At 41.2% G+C, this 11,210-nt stretch overlaps 1 protein-coding gene across 1 annotated transcript; it reads left to right on the top strand.

Moving 5' to 3' along the window:
• The first annotated feature begins 9,304 nt into the window (after positions 1-9,304).
• On the top strand, positions 9,305-10,271 carry TASL (TLR adaptor interacting with endolysosomal SLC15A4). The gene has a single exon (XM_075850350.1). The coding sequence runs from the start codon at positions 9,376-9,378 to the stop codon at positions 10,249-10,251; it is 876 nt and encodes a 291-aa protein (XP_075706465.1). The 5' UTR covers positions 9,305-9,375; the 3' UTR covers positions 10,252-10,271.
• Positions 10,272-11,210: the final 939 nt, after the last annotated feature.

Genomic DNA, 11,210 nt, shown 5'->3' with positions numbered 1-11,210 from the left:
ACAGTGACCATGCTGCAATTTTTGGAACGGCTCCCTCTAGTGGCCAGCACATGGAAATTTTATCAATTAGAATCTGATTTATAATATTTCCTGACTTGTGCAAAAAATAGAAAAATTAAAACAATGTGTAATCACTTATATATAGTAAAGGGAGGAAACCTCCAGCTCACCAGTTTGATGCGTCTCCAGACTCTCCGCTCGGATCCCCGCTACGGCTGGCGGTGTATAATGGAAGAAACAGAAGAAATGATCCAGCGCTGAGTCGTGCTTGAAGTTTAAAAAGGAAGCGATGTTCCCACCTTTAATGGGGTAATATAGATTAAAATTGTAGGGAGACGCAGTCCCAAGACGAATGTGAGTAGTAGGCGGTTTCTGCCCTGGCCTACGCGTTTCGAGCACGTCCTGTGCTCTTAGTCATGGCAAAGAAATGACATTTCTTTGCCATGACTAAGAGCACAGGACGTGCTCGAAACGCGTAGGCCAGGGCAGAAACCGCCTACTACTCACATTCGTCTTGGGACTGCGTCTCCCTACAATTTTAATCTATATTACCCCATTAAAGGTGGGAACATCGCTTCCTTTTTAAACTTCAAGCACGACTCAGCGCTGGATCATTTCTTCTGTTTCTTCTTTAATCACTTATATACTAATTGTTTAAGTGAAAAAAATAAATTCTAGCGACACATTCCCTTTAAACTAGAATTAGTTTTAAAACCTTCATTCTGTGTCCTTCTTAAAAAAAATCCCCTGCAAGTATCGTGCATAAAAAAGTACAAAAACCCTGTGCTGACAGGGTGTCAAATAAAAAAAGAGGAAGTAGAGCATCAGTATTAAGTTTGTGAACAGAAAACTTCCCTTTCAGTGCCAACACATATGACCGCTGTGAGCTTCCGATTAGAACATTTGATGTAACAGCAAGTTGGGCCTTTTTATACGTTAGTTGATATTGGACTAATTTTCCTGAAATATTAAACTGAAATATAAAGGTAAGAGTCACATTATGCAAATGTTCTCTGTTCTTTATGTCTGTACGTTTCTCTATACTTTTCACAATATCTGTGATCTGCATTTTTTGTGAAAACATGTATTTCCACAGCTCTACAAAAATAGATCTCCCTTTGAAGGCTGAAAAACGGGGGTGAGTAAACGTTCTAGTATTTACAAAATGCCCTTCTAGAGTTATATGCAATGTTTTACTTATTTTGCATTAATCCTGGGTTACAGCATCTATTAGTCCAGAGCTTTATTCAAAATTGTGCAGGCTTCAGAGCTGGAATCTCCAAGCATTTCTTGCTGCCTGTCTCTACAGTTTCTTTGGTCCTTTAAATTCTTGCTGTCATCTTTACACCAGGGACTGTCCAGTAATAGGATGCAGGTAAAATTAAAGTGGATTTCTCATCAAAATTGGGGTAGCAAGTGAGCCCATGAAGAGCTCACTTTATAATATAGATTAGGATCTACATACCTGTCTGGTAGGTAGTTTAATTCCCCATAAAATAACTATTTTGGAGCAACTTTTATTAGTAACGTGCATTGTAATGTTCATGGGATACAGGGGGGAATCTGCATTTTCATACATTATGTTGCTTTACAATTTTTCTTATAAAGTGTGAGCACCTCAAGTGCTCAAATTTCCCACCCTGTATCCAGATAATCGTGGGATCCCATTTGCTCTCCCACCGCATTAGGCCAGGTTCACAGAGCAATTTGGTGCAGTTTTTTATGCAGTTTGTGAAACTTATACTTTTTTATCCGCTCACTGTTTTGGCTAAAGAAGAAATATCAAAAACTGCAATGTGTGAACCTGGCCTTATAGGAGCTCAGCTAAGTTCTTGAGATGTGTTCACTCACAGGGTTTTTTTTGTACAGTAGATTATATACAAACTTAATATGGTGGTAAAATATAAACATAACACATTAACGGGGTATTCCATATTTTAGACATTTATGGCATATCCACAGGGTGTATGCCATAAATGTCTGATAGATACGGGTCCCACCTCTGGATATGTTCACTCACAGTTTGTTTTTTTGTACAGTAGATTATATACGAACGTAAAATGGTGGTAAAAAATAAACATAACTCATTAACGGGGTACTCCTATTTTAGAAATTTATGGCATATCCACAGGGTATGCCATAAATGTCTAATACATATGGGTCCCACCTCTGGGACCTGCAGCTTTCTCCTAAATGGGGATCCCTCATCCCAGCCTAGTGAGGTGGCTGCCGCATCCAGAAGAAGAGTCAGTGTCGTCGTTGGGAATTACGAGTTACAGAAACAGTCAAGAACAGTGAGCTCAGCTGTTTCGGTAATTCGCAGAAACCTCTCCACTGATTCTTCACCTGGATGCGATGGTTGCCTCACTAGGCGGAAAAGGGTCGGGGGAACCTCTGCTCAGGAGATGGGCAGGGGTTACAGAGGTGGGACCCGCATCTATCAGACATTTAGGGCATATCCTGTGGATATTCCATAAATGCCTTAGATGGGGATACACCTTTAATACCAGAGGAACTTGGGGTCTTAGTGAGTAGACAGTTTTAGACAATTTTACGCATGTTCTGGTTTAACGCCTGGAATGTGATTATTTGTTAGGCTTTCAAAAAAAATATTTGATTCTTTTTTTTTTTATGACAGATAGGGCTTTATATTTTTTCACAAGCAGTGCTTTTTAGAATGATTAAACTTTTAATGTGTTAAAATACACTTTTACAGTTTTTTAATGACCTAAAGCAACAATAAAGCTGTGCGTCTGCCAATTATTTTGAAATGTAGGTAATACGTCTTACGGGCTAGCGCTGTAGATAGGGTTGCTGGGGGAGGGATTTTTTTAAAAGTTCATTAGGTTGTCTTCCTTTTTTTTCTATTTTTATAATATATATTTACTTTATTACTGTGTGCCCCTCAAAAGCGCATAGAAGTCAAGTACAAATACAAATTTATCTAAGCAAGTTACTGAAATAAGAGACAACAGATTAGGTTCCGTAGCAAAAATAAAAATGGTGCCCTGTGCAGGTGCTACTTCAAAGCTAGTCTGATCTGCTATGATTTCATTTTGATGATTTGTTCGTCAGCAATAATATAGATATTTTGAACATATCCGCATACCAAACTTTTGGATTTAGTGAACAGAAATTGAGTCTTGCTGTTTCTGCATAGAACATTCAATTATACTAACCAACAACTCTAGAAAAGTTTCATAGTAAAGCTGCTGGCTGTGGAACCAGTCCATAAATCTAATTTTATTATGTAATGTTTTGTCTTTTGGAATTTTTCTGTGCATTCATTTTGATGGTGAATCCCCGCTTGTTTGCATTGCACAATTCGTTTGTAAACCATTTCCTGTTTCATATGTCTATATATAACTTTAAAGGTGACATGAAAACACACAAATTTCCCTTTTTGTAGAATCGAAACACTGTTTCCTAATCATTATCTATCTATCTATCTATCTATCTATCTATCTATCGCAAATCTATCTATCTATCTATCTATCTATCTATCTATCTATCTATCGCAAATCTATCTATCTATCTATCTATCTATCTATCTATCTATCTATCTATCTATCTATCTATCTATCTATCTATCTATCTATCTATCTATCTATCACCTTTCTGTGCAATTAAATTAGAAATGCATAAAAAAAAGAAAGAGAATTATAGGGTTATTTCAATCTCAGAAATGTATGGCACAGCCACAGGATATGCGATATGCGATAGATGTGTGATAGAAGCATGTGCATGCGCACTTATATCGAGAACAAGGGTCAACCCGATTCTGTGTAGGGACTATGTGGAGAGGTGGCCACTCATGCGCGCATCTCTCTCCCCTATGCTCTATGTATGTTATGAAAACAAGCGAGCAGAATAGGACGGGGGTCGAGTCACCCCCCCCCCCCCAGTCTTGATATAGAGTCCCAAAGCTGGGACCCGCATCTACGAGACATTTATGAAATATCCACTGTCTGAGATGGGAATAACCCTTTAACAATATAGTTCAGTAATTTTATGACTGCTATTTTGGAGCAAAATTAGTTATCTACAGATTTTACACTATTGCATGTTCGATGCTTTTTTTATTGTAAAAATGACAAGAAAATATTTTCCTGCCATAAAAAAACAAATTACGCAGCACAAAATTTAAAACAGCATATGACAAAAATGACACGTGCGAACATACCCTTTGAGGACCAAGCCATATCTGGGCTTCAGGACCACACACATTTTTATATTTTTCACCTTGCATTCTGAAACTAATAACTTTATTTGTGCATCAACACAGAACTATGTCTATGCCTATGTATTTTTTTCTGAAGGTTGTAGCTTTTACACATACCATTTTGGTGTACATTTACATTATTGTTTAATTTTTATGAAGCATCTAACCTAATATGTGAGCGTTATATTACCGTGTTTAGGTTCTATTAAGTAGAAGATATTTTAGAATTTTATAACTATAAAACTGGGTTTGTCCAGGAATAAATTTTATTTCAATTTTAACTTAATTGGACATATTTAATTACATTTCTAATATAGTGTCTACTTACCTGTGCCAGCGTTACACTGTTCTGATCTGCGGTCACGTGACCGCACCCAGGGTAAATTTTTTATTTCCTGTAACGTTCCGTGTCTTTCCGCAGCCAGCATTTCCGGCAGAACAAAGGCACGGCGTGTCTTCAACTACATTTCCAGGCAGTGGGCCGGGCGGATGTTTCATGAGCTCCTCAGAGCTCCGCCTCTAGTCCCACTGCCTGTAGACGTAGTTGATGACGCGCCGTGCCTCTGTTCAGTCGGAAGTGCTGGCTGAGCAAAGACACAGAGCGTCATCAATCATAGTACATGCCCCCTCCTCCTCCTGTCTCGTCATCTACGCCTCCTCCTCCAGTGCATGTGAGAAGGAGGAGGAGATTTTTTTTGGCTCCCTGTAGGAGCGGAATCCCTAATCCCTGGCCACAGCGTTGCCAAAGATTACGCCCCAGGAGAAGTCCCTGACTTCACTGTCCATATATGGACAGTGACTTCAGGGACTTTTCCTGGAGCGGTCCCCTACTCCTGAAGCGGAATCCCCGGACACAGCGGCCGGTGATTCCTCTCCAGGAGAAGTCCCTGACTTCACTGTCCATATATGGACAGTGACATCAGGGACTGCTCCTAAAGAGGAATCCCCGGCCACAGCAGCCGACGCAGTGGCCGGGGATTCCGCTCCAGGAGAAGTCCCTGCCTTCACTGTCCATATATGGACACAGTGACGTCAGGGACTTCTGAAGCGGAATCCCCAGCGCTGTGTTCGGGGATTCCACTCCAGGAGAAGTCCCTGCCTTCACTGTCCATATATGGACACAGTGATGTCAGGGACTTCTGAAGCCGAATCCCCAGCGCTGTGGCCGGGGATTCCGATCCAGGAGAAGTGACTTGAGGTGAAGTGAGGGACTTCTCCTGGAGCCCTCCCCTACAGGATTGTAGGGGGGTTGCCATCTATGGGGGGTGACTATGTACAAGGGGGCTGTGTAGCACTACCTACAGGGGGGCTGTGTGGCATTACCTACAGGGGGCTGTGTGGCATTGCTTACCGGGGGTCTGTGTGGCATTACCTACAGGGGGCTGTGTGGCACTACCTACAGGGAGGCTGTGTGGCACTACCTACAGGGAGGCTGTGTGGCATTACCTAGAGGGGGGCTGTGTGGCATTGCTTACAGTGGGCTTTGTGGCACTAAGTACAGGGGGCTGTGTGGCATTAACTACAAGGGGCTTTTTGGCACTACCTACAAGGGGGCTGTCTGGCATTACCTACAGTGGGGCTGTGGCAGTATCTATAGAAGGTAGTGTGCGTCAATATCTACAGAGGGCAGTGTGTGGCAGAAAATTTCCAAATTGTTGTTATTCCTCAATCTCCACGTGCCCCAATGGTTACATAAACAGAGGGCTGATGGGTTTACATGACCCTCAACTTCCCTGTGTTACGTTGGGTTCGTGGACCCACTGGGCCGTACCGCCTTGACGTTATGGCAGCTGGCCAACAGGGCGCAGTCTATAGTTCGTATAGTGTACCTGTGGCAGCTCGGACAGTAGCAAGGCAGGCTCGGCTGGGACTAGGCAACAGGTAGACGTCAGGCGTGGAATAGCAGGACAGGCGTGGAATACAGCTCAGCACGGCACTTGACCAGGATAGCACAGGATACAGGTACGGGGAACAACAACGCTCAGGGAGGAAGGGGCACAGCCCTTCTTATAGCCCAGGGAGCTCTGGGAGCAATCAGCTCAATCTCCCACCTGCGTGCGCTTTGGCTTCTTAAGTCTGGACGGAGCTCGCGAGCGCACCCTGGTGGTCACTTTGGAACAGGACAGCCATATGTGCAGACATCTCTGGAGGGAAGGGCGTCGACTGGATGGAAGGAGTTTGTTAGCAAAGCTTCCTGCACACCATACTTTATCTGGCTGTCCATGGGTCTTTAGGATCTATTCACGAATCAGGGTCATATGGTAGTTTTTGTGAAAATCACGGCAAAAAGCGTGATTTGACTACGACGTGTAAATAGACTGTAACAGAAATCTAATTCAGCTTTTCTGACTCCACCAATAAGAAAAAAATTAAAATTTAAGGTCTCCTTCACACACACATTTTTTTTTTTTGCTTTTTAAATGCATGTAAAAAAACATCATGCCTCTTTTTCATTTAGTGACATTTTGTACCCCATACATAGATCCGTCTGTATTTTGAAGAAAATAACACTGAGCGCAAAAAAAAAAAAAATGCTGTGTGTAGACTCATATTACCCTGTAGAAGTTAACCGGTTGAGGACGTGTGAAGTCTATGCTCATCATGAGTGGCTGGACGTTGCCGCATCATAACGAGCAAAGACATCATGCTGATCGCATGTGCACAAGTGTGCGACCAGGAGCAGGGCAACGACTGTAATGCACAGCCGCAGCCCCACTCTAATGGCAGAGATAAGAGAAAACTTTTCTCTCCACTGCTAACCCCTTGAATGTCGTGATCAAAGCTGATCCTGGTATTCAAAGGGAAAATTAGAAGGGGGTGGGCCACCCTTTGATCGCATCACAGGGAATCCTTGGATGCAAACAGAAAGAAAATATAAAAAAAATTGGTGTGTCCTCAAGGCAAAAATTTGTGTTTTTATGGCGGCCACTAACGGGCTTTATTCCGATGCAATAGCCTTTTTACGGTGCTGCATCAGAATAAATAAACACTGCTGGGAGCTGGTAAATCTCCCTGCTCTCAGCTACCGGAGGTAGCTGAGGGCTGGGACTAGACCTGCTCGAGCGGCCGGGATCGATATCCGTATCGATCCTGCTCATTTAACCCCTCAGATGTGGCGCTCAATAGCGATTACTGCATTTGAGTGCTTTTAGAGGGAGTGTTCTCCCACCCGGTTCTCCCACCCCACCGGCACCCCGCGATGCGATTGTAGGGTGTCGTGGCTTCTATGGCAGCCGGGGGACTTAAAAAGGTATGATTAAGAACCCCAGTGGTTTAAAAACGCGTAAGCTTTTTCCCGGGATTGTTTTTACTCCCTTTGTTTTAAATATGATTTAATAAAATTGGAATTTTATTGGAAGGAGTGCTGGATATACCTCTCTTCAAGTCAACGGCCTAACAAAAGCCCCCAGGTCTGCCTCTAGTTGAGCATTGCCTAACATATGTCTGTCCGTTTTATACTGCCAGTCAGCAATGTATTATATAAGCAAACAGATGTGGTACTAAACAAAAAGTTTAAAAAAAATTATACATTTATAATAAATAAATAAAAATCCAGAGTAAAGAGAATTCAAAACCCACTTTTCCCCCTTACAAAATAATCTATTATGAAGAAAAAAAAAGAAAAGCAATTACACATATTTGGTATTGCCGCGTCCGTAATGACCCCACCTTTAAAGCAATTACATTATTTAACCTGCACGGTGAACGCCGTAAAAAAAACCTAAAAAAAACAATGCCAGAATTACCAGTTTTCTGTTCATCCTGCCCTAAAAAAAATGTGGTCAAAAGTGATCAAAAAGTCGCATGTACTCAAATTGTACCAATAAAAACTACAAGTCGTCACCCAGCAAAAAAAAAAAACCCTCATACAGCTGCATTGGCAGAAAAATAAAACAGTTGTGGCTCCTAAAATATGGCAACACAAATACAAATAATTTTGAAAAAAGTGTTTTTACTGTCTAAAAGTAGTAAAATATAAGAAAACTAGATACATTTGGTATTGCCGCAATCGTAACGACCCGCTGAATAAAGTTGTTATGTTATTTATACCACTCAGTAAACAGTGTAAATTTAGGATACAAAAAAGTGTGGCAAAATTGCTGGTTTTTTTTCTATTCCCCCCCCAAAAAAAGTTAATAAAAGTTAATCAATAAATTATATATATATATATATATATATATATATATATATATATATATATATATATATATATATATATCCCACAATGGTGCTATTAAAAAATACAACTTGTCCCGCAAAAAAACAAGACCCTAATACAACAATGTCGATGCAAAAATAAAGACGTTATAGCTCTTTGAATGCGATGATGGAAAAACATAAAAAATAGCTTGGTCATTAAGGCCTAAAATAGGCTGGTTATTTGGGGGTTAAATAAACATCCGGCTGCATCGTTTTGAAACAAAAAAAATTGTGAAAACTGCTACAGTAAAAGCGTAAAAACACTGTGGGGCATATTTATTAAGACTGGCATTTCATACGCCAATCTCAGTATGAAGTTCGCAGGAGTAAAATGCAACAAATATATTAAGAGGTGCACGCCTCCTAATGAATTTGTAGCATTATGCTGTCTGCGTGCCAGAAGAGGAAATCTGCCAGCTAGGAGGTGGCGGAGAGTTCCGCTATAATTTACGCCAGCTTGTGGAGTAAATTATAGTGAATTTGTCGGGCTGCGAGTGGCCCCACCCCCTGACACAAAGCATCGCCAACTTTTTAAAAAGTGCTGGGGGCAGCATAAAACGGTAAAAAATTTGTAAATTGTTATGACTTTTTAATGCCATAATACTGGCGTAGAGATGTTCTAAATTCCAAATGTGTGTAAAACTGGCCATACAGGCAAGTAAGGCCCCATACGTCTCTGGATGCACTGGGTTATTTTGGGGTGCAGAAGACGGTGACCAGCAAATTATTTCTTTTCACGTTTACTACATGTTGCATATTGATTCACACTTATTTCAGTAAACCAGGGTTACAAGATGTGGCCCACAACAATTAGGACGGAGATATTATGAGAAGAAGTTTGCATATATCTCAGCAATGCTCCTGTAAAATATAGATTGATGGAAGGACAGACAGATATTGTGCATCTTCTTTCCTAAGTGTAATATTTCCTATCTGTTTTTCATTATATAGATATGTTATCAGAGGGATACCTGTGTAAAATCCAGGCTTGGCATGACAGCGACATAAGCATGTCGCAACACAGCAAGAGGACTGAAGGACCAAAAGAAGTGGCTGGCGTATGCACTATCAATTGCTTATCTGCATATGAGACACGGAGCAAAAGGATTTTCAGAAAATTCGGTCCATTTGAAAAGCCCAACACTCAAGTAACACGACAAGAGCGTGAGAGCAATACCCAGGAAATGGTGGAAGGATTGATGTATGAATCTGAAAACTCATCTTCTGTAAGCATAAGTGGAAACTCAAGCTCAAATAAAGAAGCCTATTTGGTTCCATCATCGTGTAAACACATCTGTAGAGACTATAATGACTTGCATGTTGCCGGAGACCAGGTGATGGCTATCAACTCAACCATGAGCAATTTCACTTGTAATAGCAGTTTTGAATTTTGCGAGGGCCCTTTCTTACAATCTGCTGAAATTCCTCCTAATATGGACTCTTTAGGCATCCAAGCAAATAATATCATGAAAAAGGGCAGTAAACGGTCTTCCTGGAAAGTATGCAGCGGAAAAGATAAGAGCATTGTTAACCATGGGCAACCAATGTCTAATGCAGTTCTCAATGAGTACTTGGAAAAGAAGGTCATCGAGCTGTATAAGCAGTACATGATGGACATAAGCTGCAGTGCATCTACCAACCACATCATGACATCAGAGCTTGTCATGAACAACATCCAGCAGATAAGCATGCAGTTGTCACGAGAACAAAACATGGAGACAAACAGGGCCAAAGACATGGTCATCAGTTACTTGCTGAGGCTTGCAAGTGAAAAGCAATCTAATGTTATTAGCACTCCAGATCTTCAGATTTCATCTAATCTTTCTTAAAGAGAACCTATTACCCATTGCCCATTAAATAACAATTCTAGAGCATCTTTTCATAGAATTTTGCATTGCGCTGTTATTGCTCATTGTGCTCTGTTAGGGTATGTGCACACACACTAATTACGTCCGTAATTGACGGACGTATTTCGGCCGCAAGTACCGGACCGAACACAGTGCAGGGAGCCGGGCTCCTAGCATCATACTTATGTACGATGCTAGGAGTCCCTGCCTCGCTGCAGGACAACTGTCCCGTAGTATAATCATGTTTACAGTACGGGACAGTTGTCCTGCAGCAAGGCAGGGACTCCTAGCGTCGTACATAAGTATGATGCTAGGAGCCCGGCTCCTTGCACTGTGTTCGGTCCGGGACTTGCGGCTGAAATACGTCCGTCAATTACGGACGTAATTAGTGTGTGTGCACATACCCTTATTCATATGGACAACTGGGTGTTACCAGTTGGGGGTGTGTCCCTACACAGATTGAGAATGTCCAATCAGTGCAGAGTGTGGCTGTGTAGGGACACACCCCTTTGACAAGGAGAATGGTAACGCCCAGTTGTGAATTTATTCATATATTTCTAGGAGGAATAACAGAGGAATAACAATGCAGAGTTCTAAGAAAATATGCTCCAGAATTATGATTTTATGGGGAATACAAGTTTTTACTAAAATAGTAATGTCAGGAGAACTAACACAAATACATAGCATTATAACAGTATATAAGAAGCTGCATCTATAAATAGTAGAAACCCTACAGTATGTATTTTATTTCTGTTTTTGGCCTCACACACTTGGGCTGCATGGTTTTTGTTTTTTTACCACAATGACCAGATATACAATGCTAATGAATAGAGATTTAAAGAGGATTTCCACAGTAAAATTGGCCATACGTTGGTAAATCAGAAGTAATGCTCCTGTTGCAAATAGTTTCCGTTTGTTTCCATTCTGTAAGGTTTCTGTTT

Source organism: Rhinoderma darwinii, chromosome 2, assembly GCF_050947455.1.
Source record: "Rhinoderma darwinii isolate aRhiDar2 chromosome 2, aRhiDar2.hap1, whole genome shotgun sequence".
Lineage (NCBI taxonomy): Eukaryota > Metazoa > Chordata > Amphibia > Anura > Rhinodermatidae > Rhinoderma > Rhinoderma darwinii.
This window is presented reverse-complemented; position numbering and strand designations above follow the sequence as displayed.

Bases quoted from the DNA above. Each gene is read 5' to 3' on its own strand.
- TASL (XM_075850350.1), top strand. From the start codon at position 9,376: ATGTTATCAGAGGGATACCTGTGTAAAATCCAGGCTTGGCATGACAGC.